Source organism: Salvelinus namaycush, chromosome 20 (assembly GCF_016432855.1).
Source record: "Salvelinus namaycush isolate Seneca chromosome 20, SaNama_1.0, whole genome shotgun sequence".
NCBI lineage: Eukaryota > Metazoa > Chordata > Actinopteri > Salmoniformes > Salmonidae > Salvelinus > Salvelinus namaycush.
In genome coordinates, this window is record NC_052326.1 from 49,822,610 (window position 1) to 49,844,021 (window position 21,412).

General features: G+C 44.2%; 1 protein-coding gene across 1 annotated transcript in view; it reads right to left on the minus strand.

The window, feature by feature from the left end:
- Positions 1 to 21,412, minus strand: part of slc12a5a (solute carrier family 12 member 5a) — a 100,007-nt gene that overhangs the window by 69,477 nt on the left and 9,118 nt on the right. Inside the window, exon 3 of the mRNA XM_039015446.1 lies at positions 19,481 to 19,621. Within this exon, the coding sequence (XP_038871374.1) occupies positions 19,481 to 19,621 (141 nt within the window). The remainder of the gene's footprint in view (positions 1 to 19,480; positions 19,622 to 21,412) is intronic.

The following is a 21,412-nucleotide window of genomic DNA, read 5'->3' on the forward strand; positions in this document are numbered from 1 at the left end:
ATGACTGGGTATCATGGGGTCTCTAATGACTGGGTATCATGGGGTCTTTAATAACTGGGTATCATGGGGTCTTTAATGACTGGGTATCATGGAGTCTTTAATGACTGGGTATCATGGGGTCTTTAATGACTGGGTTAGGGTCTTTAATGACTGGGTATCATGGGGTCTTTAATGACTGGGTATCATGGGGTCTTTAATGACTAGGTTAGGGTCTTTAATGACTTGGTTAGGGTCTTTAATGACTGGGTATCATGGGGTCTTTAATGACTGAGTATCATGGGGTCTTTAATGACTGGGTTAGGGTCTTTAATGACTGGGTTAGGGTCTCTAATGACTGAGTATCATGGGGTCTTTAATGACTGGGTATCATGGGGTCTTTAACGACTGAGTATCATGGGGTCTTTAATGACTGAGTATCATGGGGTCTTTAATGACTGGGTATCATGGGGTCTTTAATGACTGGGTTAGGGTCTGTAATGAGCTGCAGCGATCGGTAAGCTGCTCTGACAGCTGTCGCTTAAATTTAGTGAGGGAGATAAGTCTCCAACTTCAGTGAATTTTTGCAATTCGTTCCAGTCATTGACAGCAGAGAACTGGAAGGAAAGGAGGCCAAATGAGGTGTTGGCTTTGGGGATGACCAGTGAAATATACCTGCTGGAGCGCGTGCTACGGGTGGGTGTTGCTATGGTGATCAATGAGCTGAGATAAGGCGGAGCTTTACCTAGCAAAGACTTATAGATGACCTGGAGCCAGTGGGTTTGGCGACGAACATGAAGTGAGGGCCAGCCAACAAGAGCATACAGGTCGCAGTGGGGGGTAGTATATGGGGCTTTGGTGACAAAATGGATAGCACTGTGATAGACTGCATCTAATTTGCTGAGTAGAGTGTTGGAGGCTATTTTGTAAATGACATCGCCAAAGTCAAGGCTTGGTAGGATAGTCAGTTTTACGAGGGTATGTTTGGCAGCATGAGTGAAGGAGGCTTTGTTTGCGAAATAGGAAGCCGATTCTAGATTTAACTTTGGATTGGAGATGCTTAATGTGAGTCTGGAAGGAGAGTTTACAGTCTAGCCAGACACCTAAGTATTTATAGTTGTCCACATATTCTAAGTCAGAACCGTCCAGAGTAGTGATGCTAGTCGTGCGGGCAGGTGCGGGCAGCGATCGGTTGAAGAGCATGCATTTAGTTTTACTAGCATTTAAGAGCAGTTGGAGGCCACGGAACGAGTGTTGTATGGCATTGAAGCTCGTTTGGAGGTTTGTTAACACAGTGTCCAAAGAAGGGCCAGATGTATACAGAATGTATGTGCACTTCACATTTCCATATCATAAAACTCATGTCGTATACAGTCAACGTTTAGGGTCACTATGCCTGATGTACAGTTACAAGATGACATGGTGTCATGCCCTGGGTTGTTCTGAACAGAATGAGCTTATGTTTGTCTATTGTGAAGATCATTCACCGCGGAACACGCACCTGAATGCACTCATGTCTCCTTTCTATGGGCTCCAAACATTACAATCTGTTTCTCTGAATGGCCCTGTGAAAGCCTAACACTGTAAGACCATATTTTATAACTTAGCTAGTCATGTTGGCAATAGAACAAGCTTTCAAATGATGCCCACCTGACCCAGATTGTGATTTATAATAGGATGTTTTTGGATTGCGTAAACAACAACAGTAATTGTGTGATGGCGGGGATGCAGGGTTGTGTTCCAAACAAAACAACTACAAGTGTGCTTGCTCTAGTTCCTCAACGGCACAGAGAGGAGAGCTCAAAAAAGCATGTTATAGTTGAAGACTGTTCTTTGAGTCATTAAAGTGCATTGAAATTAAATTACTTAGGAACTGTGCACACTTTGGAGAGGTGTGTGGTCACTCAAACCCTTGTCATTTTTCTGTCTTATGTTGCACCTACCCAACGTTTTCCAGGAATATTCTTATCATGTTACTGAATATATCCAGAGTATTTTCTGATTTCTTTATCAACAAATGCGGCGACAAGTACAGTAAATGTAAAATGCACATAAAATCAAGTGTAATGTTTGGATTCAGTCTTGTGTCAGGTCAACTGTTTTGTCCTCAACGTTGGTCTAATCATTGTCCCATTTTTCCCATCTCCAAACAGTTCCCTTTCAATTGCTACCATGCTTATACATATGCTTTTCATATTTCTTCTGTAAGAAACATTCCAATTTAGCCCTATCCATATACGCCAATTCCCACGAGTCTAAGGTTTAAGTGGACCGGAACTGTGGACATTTTTAAAAATGGTAAATGTGGTCTGTGCGTCATCTTCATTATCCACAATCTTTGCCCATAGGAGGAAAGCAGGAAGTAGTCATAGGAAGTATAGTCACAGGAAGTAGGTCTGTTCTAGTGATTCTATTTCTATGGTGATATCACTGCCAGTCTGATGAGTAGGATTGATGAGGATGTGAAGAGTGCTTTATTAAGGAAAGTCACCATCTGATATGAAGCTGGAAGTGATGACAGAAACTTTGATACTTTGATGCTTTACAGAGTTTTATTCCTAACTGCGATTCAGAGAGTTTTACAGGCCTGGGAGGCACTGATTAATGCGAGAGAGCATTCCTGGGGCTTGAAGTGGCAGCAGCTGCTGAGTGGAGAAACTAGACTTTGTAAATAAATCATCTTCTGAAAAAAAGGGTGTCCTGACGAATGCCTGACATTAAATGAATATTAAGGTCTAATGTGATGTAGTTTGATTTGAGAGGCTGGGCTTCAAATAGTAAGAGCCTGTTTTGGAGAGTTGACAAGTCACATAAATATAATTATATTCCATTTTTTGCAAGAAACAACAGGCCAAGTACACATGCAGAGTTCAAATTAGAAAAAGCTCACCACGTGTGAAACGCTGATGAAACTCGCTGTGTAGACAGACTGGAGTAGAAATGGGATGATAAACCAAAAACTACAAATTATCGACACCAACCATGATCACATCGCAGGCATTTTGCTGATATCGTTCATGAAAAGAAGTAGAGAAATGTGTGAAGTTTGAAATGAAATGTGACTATTAATGAGACAATTGAGGGCCACAACCATCAAACTAGTTAGTAGTAGTTTAAAGGATAATACAAAAATGTATTTATCGTTATCACATTAATTCAAAACAATTTATTGCGATATGGATTGTTTCTGCCTCTAGGATGGGGTAATCCTGAATCTAATTAATCTGGGCCAAATCCTTATTTTGGATTCACGCGTGTGCCTCAAGTAGGATTCAGACCCATATGTTTTGTTGAACATCTTCTTCTAGCCTAGCTCCCCCTCTCTCTATTTTGTCCCTTAGAGTAGCTGCTGCCTTGGCTAATGGGGATCCCTAATAATTACAAATACTGTCCTTAGGGAACACAGGAAGTGAAGCTGACACTAGCTGACCAGTTTATGTTCATTTGTAAAAAAAAAATAATCAGACAGTTCACCTAACACCTATTGTCTATTTGTTGGGTTTAATCAGACAGTTCACCTAACACCTATTGTCTATTTGTTGGGTTTAATCAGACAGTTCACCTAACACCTATTGTCTATTTGTTGGGTTTAATCAGACAGTTCACCTAACACCTATTATCTATTTGTTGGGTTTAATCAGACAGTTCACCTAACACCTATTGTCTATTTGTTGGGTTTAATCAGACAGTTCACCTAACACCTATTGTGTATTTGTTGGGTTTAGTCAGACAGTTCACCTAACACCTATTATCTATTTGTTGGGTTTAATCAGACAGTTCACCTAACACCTATTGTCTATTTGTTGGGTTTAATCAGACAGTTCACCTAACACCTATTGTCTATTTGTTGGGTTTAATCAGACAGTTCACCTAACACCTATTGTCTATTTGTTGGGTTTAATCAGACAGTTCACCTAACACCTATTGTCTATTTGTTGGGTTTAATCAGGCAGTTCACCTAACACCTATTGTCTATTTGTTGGGTTTAATCAGACAGTTCACCTAACACCTATTGTCTATTTGTTGGGTTTAATCAGACAGTTCACCTAACACCTATTATCTATTTGTTGGGTTTAATCAGACAGTTCACCTAACACCTATTATCTATTTGTTGGGTTTAATCAGACAGTTCACCTAACACCTATTGTCTATTTGTTGGGTTTAATCAGACAGTTCACCTAACACCTATTATCTATTTGTTGGGTTTAATCAGACAGTTCACCTAACACCTATTGTCTATTTGTTGGGTTTAATCAGACAGTTCACCTAACACCTATTCTTTGAACTCCTCTTTTGCACCACCAAGCTACACCACAGGGATGTTTATTAGTACTGGGAATTTAATTCACCTTTAATCAAAGATCAAAACCTCAGGTTGTCTATGGGAGCGGCGAAGAACAAACATCATCCATCTTTGTAATCTCTCTCTCTCCATATGGTAATGCCTCCCGCTGTTTGCCTGTTGTCAGGGTTATGCAAATGAGAGAGGTACTGCGGCTGTGGCCTTCAGTGTGCGGGGAAAGGCTGTTTATCACTGTCAACGAGGCAAGAATCTCAATAAAGTTACTTTGTTTCTATTCTAAATTCAAACTCCAAAGTTCACTACCACTTATTTAGAGATTGCTGTTGAATTTGTGTCAAGACTTTTGACAGAATTGGTTACTCGGTTTTGTGATTAACATAGTTATAGTGCCTTCAACTTTACCTCCCTCAAATGTTATAATTAGCATAGTCTAGGCTGCATTCCATTTCACCGATATAACATTTACAGTAATAGCTCCAATTACTAGATTAATACAGTTTGCATGGTAACTAGTGATTTCAATTCGGAAGCAGTGGTACTGTATTATGTCAGGTTATTATATATTAGGTTGAATTATCATGAGCTTAATGGATTTGTTTTGACCTTTCCCCTAAGCAAAATGAGTGAAAGAAACACAGAAAGATAGATCTAAGAATGTCTGTTTGGTCTAAACAAAATAATTGTTTCTCAAATGTTGTGTGAACCAAAAGTGAGGTTCATATGTGATTAAAATAGGCATATGGTTAAATATTGCTCTTTAAATGTAAATAACGCAGGAGAATAAAGTGGATTTTTAATCAAGCATGGAATATTAAATGATCTGACGAAAACATTTGTCATTATTAATTATACAGGTATTCAATGACTTTTGGGGTAGTATGATGTAGAATTATGTGGTGCTTTGCTAACTTCCTGTCCTTTGCACAACCGCCCTGTTTGATGGCAGTCAAATCAACATACCACCCCTCCACAAAAAAATGTCTCTGAGAAGTACTCGTAATTTCTGACTTCCCCAACTGACTTTTATGTACAGGTTTCCATAGTAGAACAAGTCCTGCTGGGACTGAGGCAGTCATAATATGGACACCGTATTAATGTGTCAAAAATGTGACCAAAAAGTATCAACCGGGGGGAAATCTTCAACCAGTGAAGAATTCCATTTGATAGCTGCATCATTATGCCCTCTAATACCATTTTCACACTACTGAGCCGAGCCGTGCCTAGCCGTGCCGAGCCGTGCCTAGCCGTGCCGTTCCGAGCAGTGCCGAGCCGTGCTGAGCCGTGCCTAGCCGTGCCGAGCCGTGCCTAGCCGTGCCGAGCCGTGCCTAGCCGTGCCGAGCCGTGCCTAGCCGTGCCGTTCCGAGCAGTGCCGAGCCGTGCTGAGCCGAGCTGTACAGCGACGGCCTGGTTAGGCATCCATCATAGTTACTTTAAACGCGCTGAAAATATCCAAACTTGCAGAGTACGGACCCTGGTCAAATGTAGTGCACTGTATGTGGATATCAATGGGCTCTTTCTGGCAACTATCTGCATTATCCTCAACAGCACCCTTCACCCTGGGTGGACAAATACACATACAGTTGAAGTCGGAAGTTTACATACACCTTAGCCAAATACATTTAAACTCAGTTTTTCATAATTCCTGATATTTATTCCTAGTAAAAATTCCCTGTCTTTGGTCAGTTAGGATCACAACTTTATTTTAAGAATGTGAAATGTCAGAATAATAGTAGAGAGAATGATTTATTTCAGCTTTTATTTCTTTCATCACATTCCCAGTGGGTCAGAAGTTTGCACACACTCAATTAGTATTTGGTAGCATTGCCTTTAAATTGCTTAACTTGGGTCAAACATTTCGGGTAGCCTTCCACAAGCTTCCCACAATAAGTTGGGTGAATTTTGGCCCATTCCTCCTGAAGAGCTGGTGTAACTGAGTCAGGTTTCTAGGCCTCCTTGCTCGCACACGCTTTTTCAGTTCTGCCCACAAATGTTCTATAGGATTGAGGTCAGGGCTTTGTGATGGCCACTCCAATACCTTGACTTTGTTGTCCTTACGCCATTTTGCCACAACTTTGGAAGTATGCTTGGGGTCATTGTCCATTTGGAAGACCCATTTGCGACCAAGCTTTAACTTCCTGACTGATGTCTTGAGATATTGCTTCAATATATCCACATAATTTTCCTTCCTAATGATGCCATCTATTTTATGAAGTGCACCAATCCCTCCTGCAGCAAAGCACCCCCACAGCATGATGCTGCCACCCTGTGCTTCACGGTTGGGATGGTGTTCTTCGGCTTGCAAGCATCCCCCTTTTTCCTCCAAACATAACGATGGTCATTATGGCAAAGCAGTTCTATTTTTGTTTCATCAGACCAGAGGACATTTCTCAAAAAAGTATGATCTTTGTCCCCATGTGCAGGTACAAACTGTAGTCTGGCTTTTATATGGCGGTTTTGGAGCAGTGGCTTCTTCCTTGCTGAGCGGCCTTTCAGGTTATGTCGATATAAGACTTGTTTTGGATGTGGATTATTGATAAGGAAATGTGTTTTAATAAATGATTAGAATGTTACACTCCTGAAAACATAAGTCTGAAACCATGTGATTGTATGAAATTGATTAGCCATATGATTGTATGAAATTGATTTGAATCATTAGACTATTATAATGCATTTATGTAAGTGTTAGAATCATTCGATTATTATAATACTGTGTGATGGTTTTAGTCAGGGGAATAATAATATATCCTGGAGTATAGTTCTTAGTCAGAATCAATGTTTTGGGGACAATGTGTCTAGTATTTTGATAACAGACAGTCTGTCTGAGCCAGATTCGGGGCGACCTTGGCTGGGACACAGAGAACTTCCCAGTCCCAGGTCTCTCCCTATCTCAGGGGAGGGCCCAGTCCCAAGTCTCTCCCTATCTCAGGGGAGGGCCCAGTCCCAGGTCTCTCCCTATCTCAGGGGAGGGCCCAGTCCCAGGTCTCTCCCTATCTCAGGGGAGGGCCCAGTCCCAGGTCTCTCCCTATCTCAGGGGAGGGCCCAGTCCCAGGTCTCTCCCTATCTCAGGGGAGGGCCCAGTCCCAGGTCTCTCCCTATCTCAGGGGAGGGCCCAGTCCCAGGTCTCTCCCTATCTCAGGGGAGGGCCCAGTCCCAGGTCTCTCCCTATCTCAGGCAGGAAGACGCTGTTCTCACGGACTCCCCTAAACTCTATTGGCGGGCGGATTTGATGGTTTGTGTGGAAGTATGTGTGTCACTATAAATTGAAGGTCTTGTACTGTGCACGTCAGAACGTTCCCGTAAATAAATATTTGACTATTGTAGACTGGGCCTCAGTTTGTTTTTATTTTTATCAGTATCTTACAAATCCTGATATAACAGACTGAGTCATTTAATTGAATTGGTTAAAGAATAAGTGAAAAGAAATTCCTCTAACAATTATTTTGTACCTATTTCCTCCAGCATCTTCACAAGGTCCTTTGCTGTTGTTCTGAGATTGATTTGCACTTTTCGCACCAAAGTACGTTAATCTCGAGGAGACAGAACGTGTCTCCTTCCTAAGTGGAATGACGGCTGTGTAGTCCCATGGTGTTTATACTTGCGTACTATTGTGTGTACAGATGAACGTGGTACCTTCAGGAGTTTGGAAATTGCTCCCAAGGATGAACCAGACTTGTCTGAGGTCTACAATTCTTTTTCTGAGGTCTTGGCTGATTTTTTTTTGATTTTCCCATAATGTCAAGCAAAGAGGCACTGAGTTTGAAGGTAGGCCTTGAAATACATCCACAGGTACACGTCCAATTGACTCAAATTATGTCAATTAGTCTATCAGAAGCTTCTAAAGCCATGACATCATTTTCTGGAATTGTACAAGCTGTTTAAAGGCACAGTCCACTTAGTGTATGTAAACCCACTGGAATTGTGATACGGTGAATTATAAGTGAAATAATCTGTCTGTAAACAATTTTTGGAAGAATTACTCGTGTCACGCACAAAGTAGATGTCCTAACCGACTTGCTAAAACTATAGTTTGTTAGCAAGACATTTGTGGAGTGGTTGAAAAACGAGTTTTAATGACTCCAACCTAAGTGTATGTAAACTTCCGACTTCAACTGTACAATCAAAGTGAGATAGCCATCTGTAGCTGCTCTCCGTACGGCAGATGTCATTTTCAGCAATACACTGAGAGTACTAAACATTAAGAACACCTTCCTAATACTGAGTTGCACCCTCTTGTTGCCCTCAGAACAGCCTTAATTTGTCAGGGCATGGACTCTACAAGGTATTGAAAGCATTCCACAGGGATGCTGGTCCATGTTGACTCCAATGCTTCCCACAGTTGTGTCAAGTTGGCTGGATGTCCTTTGGGTGGTGGACCATTCTTGATACACTTGGGGAAATGTTGAGCGTGAAAAATCCAGCAGCATTGCAGTTCTTGACACAAACCAGTGCGCCTAGGACCTACTACCATACCCTGTTCAAAGGCAGTGAAATCTTTTGTCTTGCTCATTCACCCTCTGAATGACACACATACACAATCCATGTCTCAGTTGTCTCAAGGCTTAAAAATCCTTCTTTAACATGTCTCCTCTCCTTCATCTACGCTGATTGAAGTGGATTTAACAGGTGACATCAATAAGGGATCATAGCTTTCCCCTGGATTCACCTGGTCAGTCTATGTCATGGAAAGAGCATGTGTCCTTAATATTTTGTACATCCCTGCAAACATCCACGGATTGGCAAAAAGCTGTGAAAAAATGTAAATCCATAAGCTTTTCAATACTGTTTACAACATAGGGTCCGCTTCCCACACCTCTCTGATTCAGACGGGTTGGGTTAAATGCGGAAGACATATTTCGGTTGAATGCATTCAGTTGTGCAACTGACTAGGTTTCCCATTTCCCATTTCCCTTCCCAAATGGAACCCTATTCCCTAGATAGTGCATTACTTTTGATTAGGGTCCATAGGGTGCCATTTGGGACACAGACAGGGTCATTCTCACTAAGAGAATTATAAAGCTACTTGGCAGACAGACAGTGAGTGTGTTCTGTAGCCTACACGATACACTTGTTGAGAATGGACAAAAGTCCACAAGATTCAGAAGACAAAACGAATAGCAAAACAAAAAGAACGTGTCTAAATTAGTTTACATTGAGGAACAGCCACAGCAGATGGGACGCTTGCTTCTATTGAATCAATATACTCCCTATGGTGGCGGAGGGAACCAAAGCCTCTGTTTATATAGAGCTCCACTTCCATTCTCAGTCAATTGGCATTTTCCTTCCTGGACCAGGAGTGCAGTACAATCTCAGACCTAGACTCCTAGAATCTGTAGAACTAGTGAGGCCAATTAAAAATTGTCTGGTAGCCAGCGGCGTGATTTCCCTTGAGACCGTGTGAGCTGAAATAGCCGAGAGCGGCGAGAGCAGCAACAGCATAACCGCTACAGGTTGGCGCCGCGGCGGTGAGGAGAGACAGCTGCCCCATGGCCCTCTGGGATACGCAGTCAGCCCAGTTCTATCTGGCTCAGGTGCGGTGGTCCCACAGCAGGCTCCACCTCCCTCGGAACAGCTGCTTCAGGACCAGCTCACCACTTAGTTTACTACCCAGGTGCCCCCTCTCCACGCCACCCCTTACCCAGTCACCCCCTCACTAGACCCTCCGCCACCACAGCCACCTGAGACCACTCACAGACCCCTTATTCTCCACAGACACAAACACTCTAGAGGCTGATGGAGATTCTTTCCAAATGCACCCTTCATGGCCCGGGAGGCCTGGAGTGGTTTAGCTGTTAGCGTTGCTGCCTTCAGAGCACATATCGGTGTGTGTTGGAATCTGTCCCACTTCTAACACAGACCTTTCGACTTTCCTGCCTCTCTCCAATATAGAATAAGTATGTAAGGAGAGGGACTGCCCCCTTCCTTTCGTCCTACCTCATGTCCTCCCTTCCTTCATACTGGACGCAGAGACATGAAAATGGTATCCACGAGTTCATCTGACACTGGGGAAGGAGATAAAGGGCTTCATCTGACACTGGGGAAGGAGATAAAGGGCTTCATCTGACTCTGGGGAAGGAGATAAAGGGCTTCATCTGACTCTGGGGAAGGAGATAAAAGGACTTCATCTGACTCTGGGGAAGGAGATAAAGGACTTAATTGCCAAAATCCCAAAGTATCCCTTTAAGTGTTGTGTGTCATGTAGGGTGTAGGCAGCTAAGAGGATCTACAGAGGCCTTTTCCTGGTTTTGGATGGGGAGAAATGGGAAGTAGGAAATGAGAAGGGAGAAGAACAGGTTAAAGAAAGGAGAGATAGTGGACGACATAGCTGCAGGGTAACGAGAAAAACGAGGAGGGTAGGTACAGCTGAAGACAGGAGGATATAAGGAAATAGAAGAGAAGGAGAGAAGAAAAAAGGAGGGAAGGTACCTGTTGCTGAGGAAAAAATAGAGAAGGAGAGAAGAGAAGAAGAAAGGAGGGAAGGTACCTGTTGCTGAGGAGAAAATAGAGAAGGAGAGAAGAGAAGAAGAAAGGAGGGAAGGTACCTGTTGCTGAGGAGAAAATAGAGAAGGAGAGAAGAAGAGAAGGAGAGAGGAAGACAGGAGGGAAGGTACCTGTTGCTGAGGAGAAGAGAGAAGAGCAGACTTTGATTTACTACAGCAGTAACTGTCTGGAAGAAAGAATAAGAAAAAGCTGAAATAGCTGGGGGTATAAATTACTGTAGGATTGAAGCAATAATATAGATACACACGGCGAGGCGTGACTGAACGTGACCACAATCCGGAGTGGAGTTCAGCCGTAGGGTACACCCAATACTCCCATGTTAAATTGCCTACTTTACTCATAACCCGACAACATCACAATTATCAACCAAAGAGCCTGTCCGGCAAGTTGACTTTCTTCAGCTAGCTAACTAACCCTGCTTTTATAGCTAAGATGCCGAAAAGCTGTTGCGTACTGTTTTGTTTGAACAATAGTAGGAGAAAAGACCACCAAATGAGGTTTTATGAACTGGCTACTTTGGGCCATTTGGTAGGGTGGTCTACCCAGCTGGTCTCCGGCAAGTTGAAAGGTCATATAGGCAAGCCAACAAAAATAAACATTTCTAAATACCTAGACTGTTCAAGGGCAGGCAAAGACTCAAATCAAATGTTATTCGTCACATGCTTCGTAAACAACATGTGTACACTAACAGTGTTCCTCTTGTCCAGGTGGGAAAGGCCAGTGTGGAGTGCAACAGAAATTGCATCATCTGCAGATCTTTTGGAGCAGTGTGTGAATTGGAGTGGATCCAGGGTGTCTGGGAGGATGGTGTTGATGTGAGACATGACCAGTCTTTCAAAGCATTTCATGGCTATAGATGTGAGTGCTATGGGGCTGTAGTCATTTAGACAGGTTACCTTGACATTCTTGGGCACAGGGATCAAGGTGGTCTGCTTGAAGCATGTAGGTCAGGGTTCCCCAAGTGGCAGTGATTGTATTTGGCCCCCCAAATTGTTGGACATAAAATACATAATATTATATGAAATATACAAATATTATATCTGTTTGGGCTTCTTATGGTCAATTATGTTCCAGCCCCCTGACCATCCACACAATAAAAAATCAGCCCACGGCTGAATCTAGTTGATGATCCCTGATGTAGGTATTACAGACTGGGTCAGGGAGAGATTGAAAATGTTAGTGAAGACACTAGACGGCAGCGCATGCTCAAAGTACGTATCCTGGTAATCCGTTTGGCCCTGAGGCCTTGTGAATGTTAACCTGTTGAAAGGTCTTACATCGGCTACAGAGAGCATGATCACACAGTTGTCCGAAACAGCTCTCATGCATGGTTCAGTGTTGCTTGCCTCGAGGCGAGCATAGAAGGCATTTAGCTCATCTGGTACACTCGTGTCACTGGGCAGCTTGCGGCTGGGTTAGTGTGCAAGCCCTGCTGTCACATCCGACAAGCGTCAGAGCCAGTGTAGTAGGATTCAATCTTAGTCCTGTATTGATGCTTTGCCTGTGTGATGGTTTGTCGGCGGGCGTAGTGGGATTTCTTATAAGCATCCGGATTGGTGTCCCGCTCTGTGAAAGCAGCAGCTCTAACCTTTAGTTGAGTACGAATGTTGCCCGTAATCCATGGCTTCTGGTTGGGATATGTATGTACGGTTAATGTGGGGAAGACGATGTCGATGCACTTAATGAAGCCGGTGACAGACGTGGTAAACGCATCAATGCTATCGGATAAATCTCGTAACGTATTCCAGTCCTGTAGCTTAGCAAGCGCTTCATCTGACCACTTCAGTATTGAGCGCGTCAATGGTACTTCCTGTTGGAGTTTTTGCTTGAAAGCAGGAATCAGGAGGATAGAGTTATGGTGAGATTTCCCAAATGGAGGGCGATGGAGAGCTTTGTACGCGTCTCTGTGTGTGGAGTAAAGGTGGTCTAGAGTTTGTTTTGCCTCTAGTTGCACACAAGACGTTGCTGGTAGAAATGAGGTAAAACAGATTTATTTTTTCCTGTATTAAAATCAACAACCACTAGGAGCTACGCCTCTGGTTGAGCATTTTCTTGTTTGTTTATGGCCCTATACAGCTCGTTGAGTGCGGTCTTAATGCCAGCATTAGTTTGTGGTGTTAAATAGACGGCTATGAAAAATATAGATTAGAACTATCTTATCATGAGGTATTCTAACTCAGGCGAGGAGAACCTGAGACTGTTAACAAAGAAACCCACCTCCTCGTTTGAGCTTTGCTGATGCTGCCGTTCTGTCCTGCCGAAAAACAGCTAGATATATATTATCCATGTCCTTGTTCAGCCACGACTCTGTGAATTGTAGGATATTCCAGTTCTTCAGGTCCCGTTGATAGGATAGTCTTAGAGTTCATCCAGTACATTCGCCAATAGAATGAAGGGTAGTGGCGGTTTGGTCAGGGTGCCCACAAGTTGGCCTCTCTTAATCTGCCTTTTTCTTTTCTGTGTCTCAGGGATTAGGGCCTGGTCTGGGCTGAGCGGTATGTCCTGCTCTTACAACTCGTTCAAGTAGAAATCTTCATCCAAATCATAATTAGTGATCGCTGTTCTGATGTCCAGAAGCTTAGTTCGGTCATAGGAAACGATGGCGGAAACATCATCGACAAAAAAAGTTAAGAACAGCACAACAAAAACACATAAAATAGAAGAATTGGTAATGAAACCGTAAAATGGCGGTTATGCAATGCAGCGTTATTCTCATCTATGACTGGAAGTAGTTACGCCACTAAAAGGTGCTGCATGGTCAATCCGACATCTGCATTGGCTGTGCAGCATTTAAGGTGATACGGCCTCTGCAGAAATCTGGACATTCATACTTCTTGAGTTTCGCAGAGCAGCAGAGAGCTGTTGTCAAGGAAGTGAGTTTACAGGACCTCCCGCCCCCACCTACCGTCAACCAATCATGTCAATGCGGAGCTATACAGAGCCCTCCGCATTGTTACAAAATTTGGAAGGCTCACAGCTATGCGGTACGGAGCTCAGTTTGGCCTCTGCATGCCTCCGGAGGCTCCGCAATTGCGTCACACCATCCATACAGAGCCTCCGACCACATTTTCGGATCAAGTATAAATTGTCTCTAAGACTAGCCAATTAGATTGAGATTAATTTATATTGCTAGCCAGTCAGCTAATGTCAGCTAGCAGGCCGAAAAAGTTAGGGGTAAACAAACAGTGACATAAGTATAATGAAACAGTTTTATATCTTTATTTGTTGTTGTGACAGGCAAGTATGATAGTAACGACACGTGAGGCTGCTGAAAACGTTTATTGAAACAACAAGAAAGTGTCCGTAGTTTTCTTAGGATGACGCCAAAGTTAGGCTAATTACATGGGAGTAACAGGAGTACCCTACAACTGTACCCTACTCGGGCGTGGTTACGCTAAGCCGCTCCTCACCGTGTGTATCTATAGAAGGCTGAGCGAACACAGATGCTGTACCTCGACTTCTAACGCAATAAAAGTTGTTGAGGTGCAAGGAGAGGTGTGTGAAGACATGGGATGGGGAATGGAGAAAGGGGGGGGGGGGGGCTAAGAGCTTGTAATGCCGTCTTCACGCTCTGTCGACCAGACAGGAACTGACAGGGCTAATGTGTTTCAGCTCAGGTGAATTATTAAAGAGGAGGAGAGAGAGAGGAAAGAAGGCATCATATAACTCTCTCCGAATGTCTGCCCATGGGTATGGATTAACCTGCGGCATGTTTGTGTGTGTGTGTTTGTTTGTGTGGGAGCGAAGAGACAGAGAGGTAGGGGAAGGAGGAGAGAGAGGAGGAAGAGAGAGAGAGGTAGGAGAGAGGAGGAAGAGAGAGAGAAAGAGGTAGGAGAGAGGAGGAAGAGAGAGGAGGAAGAGAGAGAGACAGAGAGGTAGGAGAGAGGAGGAAGAGAGAGAGAGAGAGGTAGGGGAAGGAGGAGAGAGAGGAGGAAGAGAGAGAGACAGAGAGGTAGGAGAGAGGAGGAAGAGAGAGAGAGAGAGGTAGGGGAAGGAGGAGAGAGAGGAGGAAGAGAGAGAGACAGAGAGGTAGGAGAGAGGAGGAAGAGAGAGAGAGAGAGGTAGGGGAAGGAGGAGAGAGAGGAGGAAGAGAGAGAGACAGAGGTAGGAGAAAGGTAGGAGAGCGAGAGAGAGGTAGGAGAGAGGTAGGAGAGAGAGAGAGATAGGTAGGAGAGAGAGAGGTAGGGGAAGGAGGAGAGAGAGGAGGAGGGAGTGGGGCGAGGAGAGGAAATGTTTGTATGTGTGTTGTTAAGGTGTGTATGTGAGTGTGAGTGTGTGAGAGAGAAATATAGAGAAAGAAGGGAGGTGAGAGAAAGGGGGAAGAGGGATGTGTTTGTTTATGGGTGGTAAAGGTGCCTGCCTATGTCTATATGTGCATGTGTGTGATTTAGCCAATTATCTAGGCTGAACATTCAGTGCTGCATTTACTTCCTACCTACTGGACATTCCCATGGGACTAAATGCTTAATAAATGGACATTCCTGTTTGCTGGAATATTCTGGTGCTGCTACAAGAAATCCATGAAGACTGCTTGGTTTTAACCACACTTTCAGTTTGCTAAGTAGGGACACACGTAAGCTTTGAATTCTCTGCTCGACTATCAACACTGACAAACTGCAGACGCAACTGTAGTATAATACAAAGCAACATTACTCAGGATACAAACTTCGCAAGGCTACCACCGTGAATACTAATGTCAGACTGGGGCTTCTAATGAGAGAGGGAAGAGGCATCGTAAAACACATGACATGGAAGAGAAAAACACATTAGAGACTGGGATGGAGTACTTTTCAACACACCGTTTTAATTCTTCCCAATAGAAACTCGGACAGGAAAAGACTCCCCCCACAGATCGGCAGAACGGTTTCCTTCTTAACCCCGACAACCTCCAGACTGTTCCCTGATGTTGCATGGTATGAAAACCCTCTAATCTCTCTTTTCACACCGCGCCGTACGAAACGCTCTGGCTGCCATACTCCAGCGGCTGCTGATGAAGCAGAGAGAGAGAGGAAAGAGGAGAGGAGAGAGAAAGGGATCGCTGTCGGAATGATAAAATGCCATCGGCTGCGTTAATGAAAAGCCTCTCATGGTGATGGGGAGATTGCCTTCGGAAAGGGCTGCTGATTGGAGAAGCAGCTGCTTGGCGTAGCGAGCAGGTTAATTAAGTATCGAAGGGCTGGGGAAGGCGACACGGGAATGATTAGCCCCTTCCGCCTGGCGATAGCGTTAGAGGAGTACTGAATCCAATATATAGAGGGAAAAGTAGCAAGGACCTTACAGAGAGACAGGTGACATCCAGGTAGAAGGGGACCTTACAGAGGGTCAGGTGACATCCAGGTAGAAGGGGATCTTACAGAGAGACAGGTGACATCCAGGTAGAAGGGGATCTTACAGAGAGACAGGTGACATCCAGGTAGAAGGGGATCTTACAGAGAGACTGGTGACATCAAGGTAGAAGGGGACCTTACAGAGGGTCAGGTGACATCCAGGTAGAAGGGGATCTTACAGAGAGACAGGTGACATCCAGGTAGAAGGGGACCTTACAGAGGGTCAGGTGACATCCAGGTAGAAGGGGACCTTACAGAGGGTCAGGTGACATCCAGGTAGAAGGGGATCTTTCAGAGGGACAGGTGACATCCAGGGAGAAAGGACTGAAAGAAGGAGGAAGGTAAATAGGGAGACTGGAAAAAGAACCAAGAATGATATGTGGAAAGAAACCATAACAGAAATAGATGGGGAAAAGCCCAGGGTGAAAAGGTCTTGAGTCAGGCTCTTAACTAGGCAGGCCTGTTAGGCAGCTCTCCTCATTGGCCAGACACTGAGACAGCCCAGGGTCAAAATTCACTGAGGGCTGTCATCTGGGAGACAGATCAGGCATTTCCACATGGTTGACTGGCAACGCTTGGACACTTCTCTGACAACATAGCACAACACTCTCACAGGAAACCTCAGCGGAGACCAGTAGGGAGTAAACAGAATTCGCTATCGACCAACACAGACTGTGTTACATATCTGACAGAGCCATATGTTGACACTCCAGTCTCTGACTTAAGTCTTTCACTGTCCATTGCCATAACACAGCCATCATACAGTAAGGCCCAAAATTATTATTATTGATAAAGATGAGCAAAAAAGGACTGTATGAAATAACACAAATACTGAGCTATGTAGGTATGCTCAAGTATACTAATACAAATGCTCAGAGAAATCAATTTTGTTTAACAAGTAATAAAACAAAATCTCAAAAAGATAGGGGTCAAAATTATTGGCACCCCTGTTTTCAATACTTTTCAATACCTCACCTTGCAAGGATAATGGCACTGAGCCTTTTTCTCAAATGTTTTCTGAGATTAGAGAACACATTGGAAGGGATTATAGACCATTCCTCCATACAGAATCTTTCCACATTCTTGATCTCTTTTGTCTGTACTTATGGACTGCCCTCTTCAATTCAAACCACAGGTTTTCAATGGGGTTCAAGTCCTGAGTGGCACAGCGGTCTAAGGCACTGCATCTCAGTGCTTGAGGCATCACTACAGACACCCTGGTTAGAATCCAGGCTGTATCACGTGATTGGGAGTCACATAGGATGGCACAAAATTGGCCCAGCATCGTACGGGCTTGGCCGGGGTAGGCCGTCATTGTAAATAAGAATTTGCTCTTAACTGACTTGCCTAGTTCAAAAGTGCAATTCAAAATAAATGTTAAAAAGTCAGGAGACAGACAGCCATTTCAAAATGTTGATTTTGTGGTCAATTAACCATTTCTTTATGGATTTGTATGTCTAATTGGGGTGTTTATGTGTGCTTGGGGGTGTTTAGGTGTGTTTGGGGGTGTTTATGTGTGCCTGGGGGTGTTTATGTGTGCTTGGGGGTGTTTATGTGTGCTTGGAGGTGTTTAGGTGTGTTTGGGGATGTTTATGTGTGCTTGGGGGTGTTTCTGTGTGTTTGGGGTGTTTATGTGTGCTTGGGGGTGTTTCTGTGTGTTTGGGGGTGTTTATGTGTGCTTGGGGGTGTTTATGTGTGCTTGGGGTGTTTTTGTGTGCTTGGGGGTGTTTATGTGTGCTTGGGGGTGTTTATGTGTGCTTGGGGGTGTTTATTTGTGCTTGGGTTGTTTATGTGTGCTTGGGGTGTTTATGTATGCTTGGGGTGTTTATGTGTGATTGGGGGTGTTTATGTGTGCTTGGGGGTGTTTATGTGTGCTTGGGGGTGTTTATGTGTGCTTGGGGGTGTTTATGTGTAATTGGGGTGTTTATGTGTGCTTGGGGGTGTTTATGTGTGCTTGGGGGTGTTTATGTGTAATTGGGGTGTTTATGTGTGCTTGGGGGTGTTTATGTGTGCTTGGGGTGTTTATGTGTAATTGGGGTGTTTCTGTGTGTTTGGGGGTGTTTATGTGTGCTTGGGGTGTTTATGTGTGCTTGGGGGTGTTTATGTGTAATTGGGGTGTTTATGTGTGCTTGGGGTGTTTATGTGTAATTGGGGTGTTTATGTGTGCTTGGGGGTGTTTATGTGTGCTTGGGGGTGTTTATGTGTGCTTGGGGGTGTTTATGTGTAATTGGGGTGTTTATGTGTGCTTGGGGTGTTTATGTGTAATTGGGGTGTTTATGTGTGCTTGGGGTGTTTATGTGTAATTGGGGTGTTTATGTGTGCTTGGGGTGTTTATGTGTAATTGGGGTGTTTATGTGTGCTTGGGGGTGTTTATGTGTGCTTGGGGGTGTTTATGTGTGCTTGGGGGTGTTTATGTGTAATTGGGGTGTTTATGTGTGCTTGGGGGTGTTTATGTGTGCTTGGGGGTGTTTATGTGTAATTGGGGTGTTTATGTGTAATTGGGGTGTTTATGTGTAATTGGGGTGTTTATGTGTGCTTGGGGGTGTTTATGTGTAATTGGGGTGTTTATGTGTGCTTGGGGTGTTTATGTGTAATTGGGGTGTTTATGTGTGCTTGGGGTTTTTATGTGTAATTGGGGTGTTTATGTGTGCTTGGGGGTGTTTATGTGTGCTTGGGGGTGTTTATGTGTGCTTGGGGGTGTTTATGTGTGCTTGCTGAAAGATACACTTGAGGCTAAGTTTTAGACTCCTGGCATAATTTTGGACCTGACTGTACGTGTTCATTTTTTACTTTAACCGAAACGTACCTTCACAGTGTACATGGACCTGACTGATTGGTTTTGTGTTATGTGCCTGGCGGCTCAGTGACCAGTGATGTGTTCCAGGTTTGACTGACCAGTGCTGTGTTCCAGGTTTGATTGACCAGTGCTGTGTTACAGGTTTGATTGACCAGTGCTGTGTTGCAGGTTTGATTGACCAGTGCTGTGTTGCAGGTTTGATTGACCAGTGATGTGTTGCAGGTTTGACTGACCAGTGATGTGTTGCAGGTTTGACTGACCAGTGCTGTGTTGCAGGTTTGATTGACCAGTGCTGTGTTACAGGCTTGATTGACCAGTGATGTGTTGCAGGTTTGACTGACCAGTGATGTGTTGCAGGTTTGACTGACCAGTGCTGTGTTCCAGGTTTGACTGACCAGTGCTGTGTTCCAGGTTTGATTGACCAGTGATGTGTTGCAGGTTTGACTGACCAGTGCTGTGTTGCAGGTTTGACTGACCAGTGATGTGTTGCAGGTTTGACTGACCAGTGCTGTGTTGCAGGTTTGACTGACCAGTGCTGTGTTGCAGGTTTGACTGACCAGTGCTGTAACGGCACCTTACCTTGACAGGTTTCTTCTTCTTTTTGTCTTCCTCCTCATTGTCTGCCTCCTCCTCGTGCTCCTTGCTGCCCTGGGGGAGACTGGAGTAGTTGGCCAGGCTACTGATCATGGTTGATACCATGGGACTAGTCTCCATCTCCTCCTGCAGAGTGCATTGACACACACAGGATAACATAGAAAATGGTTAATTACATATTATACACTGGGTGGTTCGAGCCCTAAATGCTGATTGGCTGACAGCCATGGTATATCAGACCTTATACAACGGGTATGACAAAACATTTATTTATTTTTTAAATTTTATCCCCTTTTCTCCCCAATTTTTGTGGTATCCAATCGCTAGTAATTACTATCTTGTCTCATCGCTACAACTCCCGTACGGGCTCGGGAGAGACGAAGGTCGAAAGCCATGCGTCCTCCGAAGCACAACCCAACCAAGCCGCACTGCTTCTTAACACAGCGCGCCTCCAACCCGGAAGCTGCTCTAATTACGTTGGTAACCAGTTTATAATAGCAATAAGGCACCTCGTGGGTTTGTGGTATATGGCCAATATACCACGGCTAAGGGCTGTATCCAGGCACTTCGCGTTGCATCATGCATAAGGACAGCCCTTAGCCGTGGTATATTGGCCATATACCACACCCTCTTAATGCTTAAATAAAACATTACCGTAGCAGGCAATGTAGTGAGCCTATTGATGCATAAATGGGAGAGGGGGGGTGTCAATGCAAACAGTCCGGGTGGCCATTTTATTAATTATTCAGCAGTCTTATGGCTTGGGAGTAGAAGCTGTTATGGAGCCTTTTGGACCTAGACTTGGCGCTCCGGCACCACTTGCCGTGCGGTAGCAGAGAGAACAGTCTATGAGTTGGGTGACTGGAGTCTTTGACAATTTTTTGGGCCTTTCTCTGACACCGCCGAGTATAGAGGTCCTGGATGGCAGGAAGCTTGGCCCCAGTGATGAACTGGGCCGTACGCACTACCCTCTGTAGCGCTTTACGGTCAGCTGCCGAGCAGTTGCCATACCAGGTCGGTGATGCAACCAGTCAGGATGCTCTCGATGGTGCAGCTGTAGGACTTTTTGAGGATCTGGAAACCCATGCGACATTTTTTCAGTCTCCTAAAGGGGGAATAGGCTTTGTCATGCCCTCTTCACGACTGTCTTGGTGTATTTGGACCATGATAGTTGTTGGTGATGTGGACACCAAGGCACTAGGAACTCTCGACCCGCTCCTCCACAGCCCCGCCGATGTGAATGGGGGGCTTGTTCAAGTGTAAGATATAAAATGTGCACTATGAATACAAACTACATACAGTGGGGCAAAAAAGTATTTAGTCAGCCACCAATTGTGCAAGTTCTCCCACTTAAAAAAATGAGAGAGGCCTGTAATTTTCATCATAGGTACACTTCAACTATGACAGACAAAATGAGAAGAAAAAAATCCAGAAAATCACATTGTAGGATTTTTAATGAATTTATTTGCAAATTATGGTGGAAAATAAGTATTTGTTCACCTACAAACAAGCAAGATTTCTGGCTCTCACAGACCTGTAACTTCTTCTTTAAGAGGCTCCTCTGTCCTCCACTCGTTACCTGTATTAATGGCACCTGTTTGAACTTGTTATCAGTATAAAAGACACCTGTCCACAACCTCAAACAGTCACACTCCAAACTCCACTATGGCCAAGACCAAAGAGCTGTCAAAGGACACCAGAAACAAAATTGTAGACCTGCACCAGGCTGGGAAGACTGAATCTGCAATAGGTAAGCAGCTTGGTTTGAATAAATCAACTGTGGGAGCAATTATTAGGAAATGGAAGACATACAAGACCACTGATAATCTCCCTCGATCTGGGGCTCCACGCAAGATCTCACCCCGTGGGGTCAAAATGATCACAAGAACGGTGAGCAAAAATCCCAGAACCACACGG